General features: G+C 34.5%; 1 protein-coding gene across 2 annotated transcripts in view; it reads right to left on the reverse strand.

Moving 5' to 3' along the window:
- LOC306847626 (uncharacterized protein) overlaps positions 1–16,998 on the reverse strand; it is a 79,057-nt gene that overhangs the window by 46,184 nt on the left and 15,875 nt on the right. For both annotated transcript variants that reach the window (XM_079381674.1, XM_079381673.1), the window contains exons 5-8: positions 12,804–12,927; positions 11,742–12,023; positions 11,154–11,234; positions 8,836–8,910 (exon numbers count right to left, since the gene is read on the reverse strand). In XM_079381674.1, coding sequence (XP_079237800.1) covers positions 8,836–8,910; positions 11,154–11,234; positions 11,742–12,023; positions 12,804–12,927 — 562 coding nt within the window. The remainder of the gene's footprint in view (positions 1–8,835; positions 8,911–11,153; positions 11,235–11,741; positions 12,024–12,803; positions 12,928–16,998) is intronic.

The following is a 16,998-nucleotide window of genomic DNA, read 5'->3' on the forward strand; positions in this document are numbered from 1 at the left end:
AAATTTATTTGATACAAAAAAGAAGCATTTATTTGAGAAGAAAAATAACCATTAGACAGCAAGACATTATAAAGAGACCTTTCATATAATATTATATATTATATTATTGTTATATTTAGTCATTTAGCAGACACTTTTATCCAAAATGACTTACAAATGAGGACAACAGAAGCAATCAATTATAGTATTAAAACAACTAAAACAGATCCAAAACTAAAAGCTAAAACTTTATAAATACTATACAACTACATTTCAAAACTTAACATTTAAATGAAAACAATAAATAAAGCTAAAAACAATTCAAAATATTAAAGAACAAAAGGTATAAGAGTATAACAATGATTCTAACATAACCCTAAGCCAAACACCAAAAAAAAAAACTACATATATGTGTATGCACAACCACACACACATACATATACTGTATACACATATATACATTTATAAATACAATATTCTTTCATTTCCATGTAGTTACAAAATAATCTATATAATATAAAGTTACCCCATTTCAATTCTAATTATAAATCAGGGTTATTAAACAAGTAAATCAGTGTGTTAATGGGGTAAGAAAAATAAACTAATTTCATTATATATTATCTAATGCAAGTTTGTTTCTCAAGCAAATTCATCTCATTGTAAATATGTTTGCTTGAAAGTAAGATAAAAATACTAATTAAAAAAAAAAAAATTCTTACAGTGCAATTGTGCATTGCTGTCTAAATTTAGACAATTGCTCAATTTGGCTGGCAAGGTCAAACATGAATTTGTTAGTTCTGCCAACATTTTATCAGAGGGATTAAATGAGCAAATACTGAGACAGGAAGTGGCATTAAGCACACAAAGTGATACATCTAATGTGTACCAGTGGAGCTAATTCCTCTGTCACAATGGCAGCAAAGATTAAGAGAGCATTTACACCACAAAACCATTTTAAATCTTTCCACCTCAAATCTCCTACTGTTCTCATGAGAGAATGGAGAGTGATTCGTGTTGAGACGTTTATCCACACAAAGTGGGAGTTGAATGCTGGTGTACGTATGACTATGTGTAGACGTAACAAACTGCTTTGAGTGCGTTTGGCTCCAATACAGGGCCCTCTGGATGTAATTATGTTGCATGTGTGAGTGTATATGAAACAATACACGTGGCAAGCGGAGAAGATATGTGGCCAGTTGGAGACCAGCTGAAGTACCTTCACCAACCAGCTTTTTATTAGCCCTGCTAATGATCATGAATCACTGCTGCCAGGAGAAACAACAAGAGCAGCCCACACCAGCATCACAAATCCTCTTTTCCACAGAGGACCAGTTACTCCCGCCATATACACCGCTTGCGTTAGCAGTGAGAAACTGCTGATGAATTGTGTTTTCAGGGGAAAATAGCATCCAAATATCTGGTTTAAGTGGAAGTCATTGTTATCTGGAAAACACAAAGTTATTCTTGGGGAAGACTGAGACAAAGAAATGCCAAAAGATGTGATTTTTCAGCAGTCAAATTGTGTTGCTGATGTAAACTTCAATTATACTCCGTGCAACTTTGATAGAGTTTTGTTTGTTCGGTTCACTTAGTTTTGTCGTGGCCACGAGATATTAATTCGTGGCAACGTCATATTAACTCGTGGGAACATGCTATTATGTCATGGCCACGATATCGTTTTGTCGAGGTAACAACATCCTTATGTCGTGGCCTCGAGATGTTGAGGGAACAACATCTATTTATCGTGGCCACGAGTTTAATGTGTAAACAAACCTACATGACCATAGCAACCCGTGATTATCAGGGATTCATTAATATATATATTTTTTTTTAATTAAGAAATTATTATATTAATTATTTTTAAAAATGATTACATAATTAAATTATTATATTGACCATAGGCTACTGGACTGTAGGCAATGGCATGCGATGTAACCAGCACTTGAATTAAGTTTATCACAAATAGGTTAAATGTTATATGAAGTACATAAAATAAAATAGACCTACAAGAAAAAAAAAAAATTGTATCCATCCCAGAGTTTAGCTGTGTGTGTCCATTAACTGATCGTCTTTTTCCGCAGTATTTGTATATTATTATTAGCCTATTATAATATTTTTATATTCTTTCCCCTTCATTTCGATCTCTTTACATAATGTTCTGACCAGTTTTGTAAGCCTGTAAATACTGGACATAAAGCTTTGATCACGCTGACTGGAATTTACAGCCTATTGGAAATGCAGTTTAAAGGTTTAAATTTAATATATATTTATTTTCGTTTTTTATTTTCTGTGAATTAATAATTATTAATATTATAGCCTACTACCTATAGTGTTTCGTTGAGGAATGAATCATTCACACGCTCATTTATCATCATGCACGGCATATATAGCCTACAATCATCAAGTATTGGCATAATTGTCAGACATTTACAGTATTTGCAAAATATATGGTAGCAAATAGCATAATTATACAGAACGTTAATTAGGCAAACGATACATGAATTGAAAGGGAAATAATAAAATATTATATTTATATGAAATTAATATAAAATATATCCCTAAAAAGTTAATATAACCTAATAATAATATATAAATATTAAATTAAATGTTTAATGTTAATAAAAATGTTTTATCCATCTCTAATAATCCCGGGTTGCTATGGTCATGTAGGTTTGTTTACACCTTAAACTCATGGCCACGAGAAAAATATGTCATAAGAAGTCGTGGCCACGAGAAATAGATGTTGTTCCCTCAACATAGCATCTCGAGGCCACGACATAAGGATGTTGTTACCTCGACAAAACGATATCTCGGCTATTATGTCGTGGCCACAACAAAACTAAGTGAACTGAAGACGGGCCCTCTCGGGCACCGTACCATTTTACTCCAAACCTGTATGATTGCTCTTTTTCCATGAAACATGCAAGAGGTATTTAGCCAAATGGCTGATTTTCTCTTTTCCCATAATATTAAGATTGATAATGGCAGCCTGCTGTCAAGTAAAAAAAAAAAAAAAAAAAAAAAAAAAATATATATATATATATATATATATATATATATATATATATATACTGTATATAATATATACACACACATATATATATATATATATATATATATATATATATATGTATATCTTCATGAAAGTAATGTTGAATATAATATAATATAATATAATAATTTAAAGATTTAAATATTTTTTACAAATTAAGACATTATATAATGTAAACAATAATTGTATAAATTTGTATTGTGATTTCACTCCCTGTGCATGAAATAAAATGGCTAGTGGTGTCAAAATTAGTGCGTTAACGCAAGCTATTATTTTTTTAAGTTTAACGTGTTAAAAATATTTAATGCAATTAACGCAGGGGCGGGGCTAAGTTTGGCCACAACACTCAAAACTGCTAAAGAATTGCATTTATTCAGATGCAGAAAGTCTTTACAAGCACATTAAATGGGACAGTTTTCAGATGTGTGCTCCAACTTCACCTCAGCGCCAGGAGTGAATTAAATGAGCGTGGAAACGTTACCGGAGACGAGGAGCTTCAGTAGAACATCAGTGAACTGCGGTCAGATGAGATGTTGTCAGGCCATATGTCCGTAAAAACTAATCTTCCTGTCCTGTTAGCCGTTATACTGTGCTCTTAGCACATGCTCTTCAAGTGCATGCACATTAAAGCGCTGTAACATATTCAATCCCAAATCAAATTACGAGTATGCAGTGTCGTAGATATGTCATCAGTTAAGTCATGAAGTTACAAAAGAAGGCCATTAAAGCTGCCTCAAAAAATGTGCATGCAAATATTTATTATTTATGATGAGTTACATTCAACGCAGTGTCAGATCCGCATCAAGTTCAGCAGCGGCAGTTTTTAAAGTAGCAGCCAAAATAATCTAATAACCAGCTGCTGTGATGTCTGTTGATCAAAGAAATAAATTAACTTCTGTAGCTTTACTTTATCTTTATTTCATTTAGAATTTTTGTTTGATAACTTTATTAAATTAGGCTCTATTTTCTTGCTGAAGGACATTTATAATAATGGGGTTATGTGAAGATGGTTTTAAGTTCGTTTAAATTAGAAGTGATTTTTTAGAGTCTAATAAATGTTAAATTGATTGCTCTAAATTATACTGCAATGTTAAATAGCTATAGTCAATGGTTAAATATTAGGAAAAAAAATCAGAGATATCATAAAAAAAGATGACATTAAACAAATATTAAAAATGTACTTTCTTTATGTTGTTTCTACATTAATTTGAAGACTGAATGTGAAATTATTACTATATAAAAGTATAATTAAAAACTTTAATGTTAGATGGGATTAATCGCGATTAATTTCAGAAAAAAAGTGATTAATTAGTTAATTTTATTTAATCTATTGACAGCACTAACAATTACACATTTTAATATATATAGGTTAATATATAATATATATTTTAATATATTAGTATAAAATGTACACATTATTATAAGGTGTCCTTGTTACAGTGTAATTATACATGCAATTATACATGTATACATGTACAGTATAATTATAAAGGGCACCTATTATGCAAAATCTACTTTTACATGGTGTTTGGACATAAATGTGTGTTGGCAGTGTGTGAACACAACCACCCTACAATAATAAAAATCCACCCACTCCTCATTTTTAATCCCCTTTAAACCAAGTCAGTCTCACTAGGCCTGCCGTTTTGATTCTCACCGCAGTGTGACGTCACATTTCAGAGGGCCGGGCCACTGGGGTTAATTGACAGCCCTGCGTTGCTATAGTTTCCACCCTCAGCAGTTACGCTGTCCTTTATTTTCTCCGCGCTCAAGCAGCTATAACGATGTCTCGCAAGCAATCCCGGTGCTCTGTTTGGATGTAAGACTTAACATACGAGTCTTCATTTTCTCCTAACATCTGAGCTGCTGAGGATCAGTGTTGGGTGTAACGCGTTACTAAGTTAAATTACTTATACACTGAAAAAGTAAAGTAAGGGATTACTGTTCATTTGTAGGTAATTTAATTACAGTTACTTATAAAGTACTTGCATTAAATACAGTAAATAATTTCAACAGTTCTAAAATCAATATTGAATTTGAAATCTAAATTTACCGTCTAAATATAAAATTGAATGCAGCGGCTTTAACCCTCCGTGCGCCGGCTCGCTCACGTTCAGATTTTCCTGATTCACAGAGAAACCTTAAATACTCAGATACATATAAGACTAAAATCAATAGAATCTAAAAAGCTTGAAGTGTGTACTTTTAAATGAACGAATTCAAATCAAAAACTAATATTTCTGATTATCTAATCCCTATGAAAGTAAAGCAAGACCAATCTTTCCCGTATCCGAAAGCTTGAAGTTTCTACTTTAAAATTAACTAATTAAAATTGAAAAGAATATTCCTGATTATGTAATCCGTATGAAAGCGAGGTATACAGTCTTTCCCGTATCTAAAAGCTTGAAGTTTCTACTTTTAAATGAACGAATTCAAACCGAAAATCAATATTATCTGATTATGTAATCCGTATATGAAACTAAAGTGAGGTGCAGTCTTTCCTGTATCTGAAAGTTTGAGGTGTCTACTTTTAAATGAACAAATTCAAATCAAAAACTAATATTTCGGATTATGTAATCTCTATGAAAGTAAAGCGAGACCAGTCTTTCCCGTATCTGAAAAATTTAAGTTTCTACTTTTAAATGAACGAATTCAAATCGAAAATGAATATTCCTGATTATGTAATCCGTATGAAACTAAAGTGAGGTACAGTCTTTCCTGTATCTGAAAGCCTGAAGTGTCTACTTTTAAATGAACGAATTCAAATCGAAAAAAAGAGAAGATAATTTCTGTCATTTATTCTTACCTACATTAGTTAACGTGTTATTTTTACATAAACCTGTACGGATTTTACTAGTTGGGCTTTTCCTTAACATCTTGCCAAACTGAAATATATTGTTTAACTTTTAAGCTTTTTTGTTATTCAGATATTTTGCAGAGTATTTCTATTTGTTAACCAAAGAAGGTTACATTTTATATTAAAAAGTTTTAAGTATTACAGTTGTTTTAAAGCTAAAAGGCTAAACTAATCTATGTTTGACTCAAATTGAAAGAATAAAGGGTTTAATTTCTAAGGTTTATAGGGATTTTAAGATGTAGCCTAATTAGTGATTTGAATAATTAAGTTACTTATTGAATAACTAAGTTACTTTTCAGACAGAGTAATTTAAATACAATATTGATTAAGTAATTAGTAACTGGAATTAATTACTTTTTGAAAGTAACTTACCCAACACTGCTGAGGACGCTGTGGATTACTTTCATTTTTCAAGGTAATGCGCCTCAAAATCTACCTAAATACATTTATCACTTTTATATACATTTGACTTCCCATATGTACGGCTGAGAACACCGGTTCTCTCGCTCTCAGTTATGTTGCTTATGCCAGCTGTTTATTGCTGTTAATATGCAATGCAGAGAGATGTATATGCGACACCCTCTTCTGGAGACAGGGTGGAAATATGCAGCTCATTTGCATTTAAAGCCATACACTCCAAATCAGCTCTTTTTTTAGACACACCCCAAAAATGACATATTAATAAATTACATAATAATAAATGATCTTTGCAGTATTTTGGGCTGAAACTTCACAGACACATTCTGGGGACACCCAAGGCCAATATTACATCTTGTAAAAAGGGGCATAATAGGTGCCCTTTAAATAACTACTTGTACTAACTATATTGTTAGGGTTAAGATTAGGGTTTGGCTTAGAGGTCCTGCACCCGCGGGACCCAACGTAACAGGGTGCGGCGCGGGACAACTCTTGATGGGCGAGTACGGGTGCGGGCGGGAAGAGACTTGTGTGTGTGCGGGATGCGGGAGAATACAATTATTTGCGGGACTCCAGCAAAATAGAAATGATCTAAACATAAAATGTCTAAAAAATGCGATGAACTGAGATGTCAGCTTTTAGTGATAATAAAGGAAGCGCTGCTCGCATTTTGCCATGCCTAACCATGCTGGCAGCAGCCCATGCTTGCTTTTCTGTTAAAAATAACAGTGGTTGGTGAATGCTGATGCTTAGCCTAAATAACAATTTAGGATATTTTATCAGGAGCGTTTATGCTGGGATGTTGTGGAGTTTAGGAGATGTTACAGAAACATTTAATGTAAATTTCTTTGATGTACAGAAAAAAATCTTTATAGATTACTTTTATGCGGGCTTTTACGGGCGGGAGCGGGACAAAACATGAATGTTGCTGGCGGGAGCGGGGCCAGATAAGATATATTTCTGCGGGAGCGGGCAGGCGCGGGACTGAAAAATCCGTCCCGAGCAGGTCTCTAGTTTGGCTTAGGGTTACCTGCATGTAATTATGCATTATTTATTGCTTTTATAGCAAGTACATGTAATGTGTAATAAGGACACCTTAAAATAAAGTGTTACCTATATACAGTCAAACCAATATTTATCCGGATACCTTCAGCATTTCTCACATAATTATCACAGTTTATTCGCTATAGTTTAGAAAATGGTAATAAAATATGAGAAGTTTAACTGTGTCAGAGCAAATTGATCTTGGTAATGTTAGATATCTTTGATAGAAATGTATGTAATGAATTAGATTGAATAGCTGTAAGCTGTTAAATTTAAGTACAAAATTAGATAATACCAATTTAGGTCAACCATTTACCAACCAATGCTTAATTTTGTACAGTCTGTGGTGTAAAAAGGTTGTATTAGCAATTAAAGAAAAACGTGTCAGGTCAAAGTGTCTGAATAATTTTTGGTCCCGGGATTTTGGTCTTATATTATTGGCCCACAAAATAACACCAACACCTTATTAACCGATGAGGGCCAACTATTCAAAAGACATTAAAATTACCACTAATAACAGGAGAGAAAAAGAGAAAGACAACATGTAGATGCAGGAGCAAATGTGCATAGACAAGAAGCGAAAGAGCAAGTATGAAAAATAAAAGAGCTGCAGAAGCAGAGAACGTTTGATTTCAGCATTTCTATGGCCCACTGGGCATTGTTCACATGAATTTACATTCATTTCCTGTTTCGGCAAAAGAGCTCATTCAACTGCCTGCTAGTGGGATGCTTAATGGCCACTAACTGTGCCATTTTATGTCGAATATATCAGGATGAGAAATATTTATCAGCCTACATCCCATCTTCAGCTCATCTTGTCATCTATTTATATGCTGTAATACTGCTGGGATGCACCATTCAAGTGTTTTAATGGGAAAAGTATGAAAAACTCAAAAGGGTGCTGCAAATTAATATATCATTAGTATATTCACCTAGAGAGACTGGCAAACCTATTTTAGGAAGATTACTTCTTTTGGGGGCTTGCACACAGGAATGATTTGGTTCGCACCATTTTTTAATTGCTGGTTAATGTGCACAAATGCATTTGATGGATGTCTTTGGTTATTGTATATTTATATTATGCGTTTTAAAATAGCCTGTTGAATAAAAATATACACTGTATCTTGAGGCCTCTTCAATATGTTCCATTCCATTGCATTCTTGCTGCTTTTGAACGCAAGGATGCATCCTCTGTCTACGCCCCCTTAATAGCTCCCACTGAGAGGAAGTACGTGTGTGTCTTCAAACACTTCAAACCATCTCAAGATCAGGATCCCACATTCAATAAATAACAACCCCTCTCTTAATTTCTGTAAGATCTTTTCATTAGAGGCCCTTTCAGAGACACTTTCAGTGGCTCATTTTCAAGTGCAGTATCAAGGGTTGTTTTTGCAAATGAATGGGTTCATGGATTGTATTTTAGCAACAACATTTCTACAAATGAACTGCAAAAGAATAGAATTTTTAACAGTCAAAATAAATTTACCTGAGTGAAGGGATTGGGCACAAACTCCACCTGGTTCTCTGCGGCTCGTCGAATCTTGGGAGCATCCGGTGGGCACTATAGAAGCAAAAAGAACTTTAGAAAGGAGAAAATTCAATTCGCTGCAAAATAAAAATAAAATAAAACAAAAAATAAATAAATAAAATAAATATCAAACTAAAAAAAATACTGAAAATATAAAAGCTATTATGAATAAAAAATATAAAAGTATATACAAATACAAAAACAACACTGGATTTGATTTAAATAATAAAACTAATAAAAAACCTTCTCATACACAGTTTCTGGTGTGGTCTTTCAAGACATCTACAACACAAGACATCTTTTCTTCTGCGTCTCAAGATGCAGTCGTTAACTCCTCTGCTTTTAAAAAGCCATGTTAGAGCAAATGCATTCAAGGGGGAAATAGTTGCCCTTGTTTCCATTTTAAACCTGCTTGCGGGGAGCTTTGAGCATTCGCCCCAAAACAACAGAACACAAAGAACTTTGTTGGCTTACATTCAAACACACACACAATGGCAACCATATTGATGTTTTAATCAGATGGTTTTAATGTTATTCATACCTTGCCTCACAAATATGCAACTAACATGTAAAGGGAATAATCATCTTTTCATACTAAAAATGGTCCATCTGGCACGTAACTAAAGATGTCTAATAGTTGCTGGCTCTGAAATATCCTCTGATGCAAAATTTCATCAAATTTCGAAATGTCAACTCAGAGTTGCACCTATTCCCATGTGCGCTTCCTTTGTCAAATAAGTTTTGCAGGTGACATTTCCTGATCTCTACCTTCTTTACTATTCCAGGCTGTGGGTGGCTGTATGCTTTTCATACAGGCTGAAGTTATCTGCAAGTGACGCATTCTTGTGAGCCTTTTCGATTCAGCAAGCCTTGCCAAAGCTCTGATCAATTCAGAGAGGAGAAATGCACCAAATTCCAAATCCTCAAATAAAGCAGCACTCCCACATCGATGACTCAAGCGCTGTTCCACCACCACAGCTGTCCCGATGGAAGCCGAGTCGCTTCTGGAGCTTGATCCATCAAGTACAACTACAACAATGATTTTTTGACAGAAGGAACGCATCCATTCACTCAGCATAATATGAGCTTTGCCTCCGCTGTGATCACTGAAAACATGTTCGACGGTTTCATCAGCTAGGGTGAAATATTACTTGAAAATACTGGGAAAACACTTACCTCTTACTGTCTTAATATTCGACAGTACTTATTTGGACTGTGGTAGGTTCAAACCTTTAAGGTAAAACTATATCTATCCAGATAATTTACATGCATGGAACCATAACACTATTAACTCACTCACTGTTAACTAATTGTTAACTTTCACAGCTACTTTGATGCAAACTGCTTCACTTTTAAATATAGTTCACCCCAAAAATTAAATAATATTTTCTCTCTCTGTCTCGCTCTCTATTTTTTCCACTTTTGTCTGTTTTTTTAACTGTCACAATTGATTTTATGTTCTTGTATATAATACCGTTCAAAAGTCAGGGGTCTGTAATGTTTTTAGAAATAAGTCTTTTTTTGAAACAAGTCTTCTACACTAACCAAGACTTCATTTATTTAATCAGAAACACTGATTTGTTTCTACTTGAATTTCAACTTAAACATATTTTAGTTAGTTGCCAAGGCAACATTTCTCATTTTCATTTGCATTAAATTCTTTCATGTATATTTTTATTTTATTTTACTTCAATTAACAAAAATAATTTAAAATAGTTTGTGAGTAAACTTTTTTTAACGTCAACTATTCCTTTGTCCGATTAAAAAACTTAATTCACTTTAAACAACTTAGCGTAGTTCAATAGTTTATTTTATTACATTTTTTAATATTGTAATCCAAGACATGCAGACGACCATTAATATTGAGCCTTGCAGTGTCCTCTGTGCTACAAATGAAATAAATTAGTGACAGATTGATTTATCAGACTAATTAAATGCTGATGATGTCTAGCCAATTACTGGGCATCGAATAACAGAAGTGAATTGATTTATTTTTCCTTTTATACCGATACAAAATATTCCATTTTCTACTTTTTGTTAACATGATCTACTTTTTTTTTATTTCCAGCAAACGCTATCCAAATAAGTATAATTTTTGTTGTGTAGATCTCATTTTAAACTTTAAACCCATTTTAAAACATAAAAAGCCATTTAACAGCCCATAGTGGGTGAATGCTAATAGAAATGAATTCACTAGACGAAATGTGTTTGAAATTTCGCATAATACCATGTATAAAAGCATTTTACTGTGTTTTTAACAGTTCAGACTTTATTACCCGAGCTCCAGGTATCTCACAGCAGGCTTCCTGCACAGCCATAGAGGGGTCACAATACACCATCACTTGCTGGACGTCAATCTGAAGAAAGATAAAGAGAGAAAGCATATTAAAAGCAGAGCAAGAACAAAGAAAATTAGCTTTTTAAATGCTGGACCCCCACTGCCTTACATATGACCACTTACATGATCATTTCGCTAAGTGGTTGGATTAACAAACTAATTAATTGGTAATGGTTGAAGCTCGGTTAGGGCTGTTCTTTTCATCTTTTTCGAGCTGAGAGAGCTCAGTAGCGTTAGCCCTGAAGAGAAGCGCCCGTAGTCTTCCTGTCTCTCATACATCCAAAGACACACCCCTGCCACATTTCCCAGGCAGACAGGATGCCTAGGGCAAAACCTGTGGGAAGCCGGCTTATAGGAAACATCTACTTCCGACTACTCTATTAGCAGTGTAGTGCTCAATTATCAAAGAAGCCGGAAGCTTCGGTAGTCGTTCATCTAATTGACATTCTTATCCGGCAAGCCTCTTCCTCTGTAAAAGGTTCACAAAACGGCCTCAATCTTTTGTAGGATCAGCAGAGGTCCTCACCTCCACAGGGGCCGCATCAGTAGCCCTCATACCCAGCAGCGTGTGTCCATTGATGGGTAAGTGTCCACGGAGCTCCAGGGGCTTGTTCTCAATGGAGCTGCAGTCCACGTGCAGGGAGGCCGTATCTCTCTGCAGACTCAGAGCCACCTTATGCCAGTGCATGTCCTTCAGGGATTCCACACCGTCACCTTCGAACACGCACTCCACCATGGACCCTTCAGGGTCAGCCCCTCTCGCCCGCAGGGCCAGGTTTCCATCTGGACCATTCCAGTCCAGTGAGAACTAAAGGAGTGTGATAAATAGGGAAAAAGAGAGTTTTATTTAGAAAATGTTATTATTGTTGAGGCTGCAGTACAGTGTCCAAAATTAGCATGTTGCCATACTTGTTGGCCATAAATATATATCTGTCTTTGTATTATTTCATAATAATAAATTATTTAGCTGTTTATCCCGGCAAAATTGCAAATAATCGTTTAAGATTAAGATGCTTGTCTTAATGCATATCTTTTTGAATTTTCACATTTCTAGTTTTTATTTATTTAACTATTTCTTTAACTTGTTTTATTTATGTGCCAAAGCCATATTTCTCACATAATTCTCGCATAGTGTTAGTATTGGTGTAGCATAATCAAGAACTTGCTTTAAACTGAAATATGTTTAACTAAGTATACAAGAGCTCTATTGCATAAACCTATAGTATATTTAAGTACGAAATGCAAAACTCACGTATATAAACATAAGCAGCATGGCTAGTTAACATGAACTATATGAAAAGCAATTCAAAAACTTTTACTAATACATTATTAAAATCTAAAGTTGTATATGTTATCATAATTTAATGTACCTGAGCTGACATGAACTAACAATGAACATTTTTTTTTTATTAACTAACGTTAACAAAGATTAATATATACTGTAACAAATGAATGGCCCAATATTTTAAAAATAATCAGCAATTAGTTTTATGATTTATGAATTATTTTATGATTTAGAATGCAGCTCTATAATTAGCCGTTCCTAAAGGAACAGATCTATGGACTTGAGTGGAATGTGGACACACACCTGAGGATAGCCGTGTTCATCTGATATCTGGAACAGGTAAATGTTATTATTCAAAGATTTCTTCTTCAGCAGCAAGGTGAAGACCAGGGTGAACTCCTCTGGAAGTCCATGAGGAAACACTTGACTGAGGAGACAAGCGTGTGGTTAGACTGCAGTACACGTACAAACAAATAAACGTGGAGCAGCTGGGTTGTAAGAGTAAAGAAACAGTCTAAATGCTAGCAGAAGGGGGAGTATCTCTGTATTAATGGTGCTGTGGATACAGATAGAGGAATAACCCCTGACACTAATTTTGAAAAGAAATGCAGCTCAGCAAACCTCATCTTCATTCTCAACTTCTATCTCTCGCTGGATAAACAGTTTGCCTGCCTCTTGGTGGGTCAAGGGCAGGCAAACTCCAGGAATGTGTTTACCATCCCAAACACACACACATACACACACACACACACACATAGACTCGGTACTGGAGTTTATTCACATGCAAGTCACGAAACAACGGGAAGCTGATCATAAGCACATAAACATGCATATATAACACGCACAACAATAAGCAGGCGTGTTTGTCTCTAAAATGAGATGACAATGATTTATAACAGAGACCTGGCATCCAAAGTAATAACAGTGAGGCCGGCCTCCTCGAGGAAAAAATGAAATCAGGACTAAACACTAGAGAGAGAGAGCGAGAGAGAGACACAGAGAGTTTGTACAGGATGAAACTTGTTATGACAGGGAATGAGGTACATACTCCTTTCGAAGATTTCTTGTTAATATTGCTGAACAAATCTTGCTGAACATAAGGGCCATCATAAATCAAAGATGAATGATTTTATTATTTTATTTTTTTCGAATATTAGAGTCCCATAAAGCAGATCTATATTTTGAGAATAGAAGTGCATTATATATTATTGGAAAGTAACCAGGAAAGTTCAGTCATTATTATCAATGCCATTAGTGGAATTACAGCCAATATGTTTAGCCAATATTCAAATGCGGCAATTTATTTATTTATTTCATAATATGTGTGACCTAAACAGTCTCATGAGTATGGTGAGTACTATAAAACTGTAGTGTTTTTAGCCAAGGTAGCGTGTCATATTGCTCTTTGATGATTATCTCAAGAATTACAGACTTTGTTTTGATATGTTTGGGCACGTTTTAATTGGAATCATCTGCTAAAAGTAACAAAATATTTTTTTTATATTCTGTTAATATTTCAGTACTGTTAAAATAGCTAACACTTTTGAAATGTAGTGTATTTAAATCAATGTCACTTTTAAATCAATGGACCAATCAGAATCTAATAATCATTATTCATACAGACATCCTTGTGTTTATATTAGCAACAATGTATAGGAGCTAATACTGCACTACTCTCCATCAAGTGGTTTTTAATGGACAAAGAACCCTTCATGTGTGTTTTTGAGCATGATACACTACCATTCACAAGCTGTTTTTTTTAAGAAATGTTATGCATCATGAGTTCCTTTGTTTTCAACAATAATAACATGTTTATTTGAACATATTAGAATTATTTCTGAATGATAATGGGACACACTGATGATTAATGTAAGAGCTGCTGAAAATTCAATGCATAAATTCAGCATTGGTGAGCTTAAGAGACTACTTTCCAACTCCAAACTTATTTGAACGGTATTGTATGAGATTAAAACTAATATGCTTGTTGTATTCCACTAGTTGAGACTTTATTTATATTTATATATTTATATATATATATATATAACACAAAGGGTGTAATGGTACACAGAAGTCACGGTTCCGTACATCGGTTTTGGGGTCACGGTTCAAAAATGCCATCGCCCATATTAATTGTAAAGTTCAAAGCTTTTAAACAGCATTTATTTGGTGTCAAGTGAGCAGTTTTTAATTAATTAGCTAATTACTTAGAAAAACCACAAAGCTTCATTATCAGTATCAGCCACAACAAGCTGCTGATTATCAGTTATTCTTATCAGCCCCCAAATTGTTTGTACTTCTTCTCGGACACAAATACAAATACCTGAGTAAACACTCAAACCTACACCCTCCATCTCTCTCCCAGGTGAGGTGAAATTCAAGATAAAGGAAAGTAAGAGTTAGACAGTTCTATTACAAGCCAAGTCTGAACTAAGAGAATGACTAACACAGAGGTGGCCTAACAATTTAAACACCATCTGCTGCTATCAAATATCATAGACTGGCTGACAAGACTTTACATTAAACTTTATCTCATAGAAAGAGAATGTAGGAGACCATTTATGGAGGAGGAATCCTGTTTTTTACCCCTTCTGCAGTAAGACGGCCATATCGAGTGAGTTTGGGTGCAGGCTCTTGCTCTCTTTGGCTGAGATGAGATTTAGAGCAGTAGAAAAAGAGCTCAGGTTTCAAATGGGGAAAGCACCTGGGGCTCTGGAAAATCCATTCTTAGAGAGGAACTCCCTGATGATGGGGGGATTTGAGTATGTCTGTGTGTATGTGTATCTTTGACTCTCCTTTTAAAGTTTCAGAAGTTCAAACTGTACAACTTTCAACCAAAACACCACTATTGTTGCAGCTAAAGGAGGTATAGGATAGAATAAGAAAGCATTTTGATGAGGGAAACTGAAATCTGACTTTTGTGTTTTAATAAGTATGTCTACAATTTGTAACACTGTTGTGATCAGGCCATTCTGAATCTCACATCAGAGTTCTCAAGAGACCTCCAACCTAACATCTGGATCCAAATCCCTAACCTTTAAGTAACATTTCTTGCAATGCACCATCAGCACCAAGATAAGCTGTGTCAGATCCTCATGTTTATTTGCAACTGCCAAGCAGCTCTCTCTAAAGGGAACGTCAGCCAGGGAATAGCCATCATTTCATGACGGGGAGATAAACAGCTGCTCAAGCACTATTAGAGACAACAGATCACATGTCCAAACATCTGAAAACAAATGGGTAACTATCCAGGAGGGAGGGTGATAAAGACAAGAAATTATCTCCATGTTCATTATAGCATGATAACGGATGTCACTCAAAACCTCTACAGGTTTCAAACTCTCCGTCTTTAACCCTTTTGCAAAGAATTTGCTTTCTAGGTGATGTTTAAATTGCAATTGAAGAGTTCATTTGTAAAAACAGATAACGTCGTTTTTTAAAAAAAATCTTTTTTCATTGTGCATTCCAATTGATCTCAATCAAACTGCAGTTTGGGTTATTAAGTAAAAATAACCAAAAAATACAGCTAACTAATACAATAAAACAAAATAAAAAACATGACATAATAAAAACATTTTGATATAAAAAAAAAAAAAAAACAGCAGTTATTGCAAAACTGTTTTTGCAAATAAACTCTTCAATTATTAACTAATGAAATTCCCTAGAATATGATATAACAAATGCTGCAATTTGGATCAAAATACAGTCCCACTTCCTCCAAAAACTTCCAAAATGTTTACTGAGGTAGTTAGGACCAATACTTATTTGATTTGTATATGGCCTTTCACATAGCGCTTGACCCCAAGTTACCATCATTTTAAACCCCGCTTTCAACCCCAGGTAAAAGTACGTTTTATACTTTTAATGTATAAGCATGGAAACCCTATGTTATGAAAGCAGCGTTTTAGCTGTGTTAACCCTGTATTTTGGTGCCAACCGTGTACAGTGAGAAATGTGCGTTAGAATGTTACGGCTACATGCTTCCCAGCCAACAAGCAATCACGTGCCTCATATTCACATGATTTGGTCATAAACAGTCATTTCAGCAATTGAGAGAAAGAAAAAAAAAATGTCATATGGAAAAGGAGTTTCATTTCTACCTTTATAGTCATAAAAGTCCATTCTGTAAAACTTGATAATACTGTTGGCACTATATACTTTACATTAATCTTTATCTCACAGAAAGAGAATGTAAAACTTGATAATACTGTCACCAATATATATATAATAAAAAAATGTGCAATGCTAGAGCCATTAAGTAAATCTTGCATGCCACGTTCATCCAATCAATGACACTTACACCGCAAATATGCTAATAAGAATATTAACCCTGGGTTTAGGAATGTACAGTGTGAAACATCAGCATATGAATACCCAGGATAAATTGTTAACCCCAGGTAAAGTATGAGCAGTGTGAAATATGAAGCAAGATAACCCAGGATTCTCTTTACCTATGGTGTTTAGAATGATTAACTATTTCATATGTGAAAAGCTCTTATGA

This window comes from Barbus barbus, assembly GCF_936440315.1.
Source record: "Barbus barbus genome assembly, chromosome: 27".
NCBI classification, from domain to species: Eukaryota; Metazoa; Chordata; class Actinopteri; order Cypriniformes; family Cyprinidae; genus Barbus; species Barbus barbus.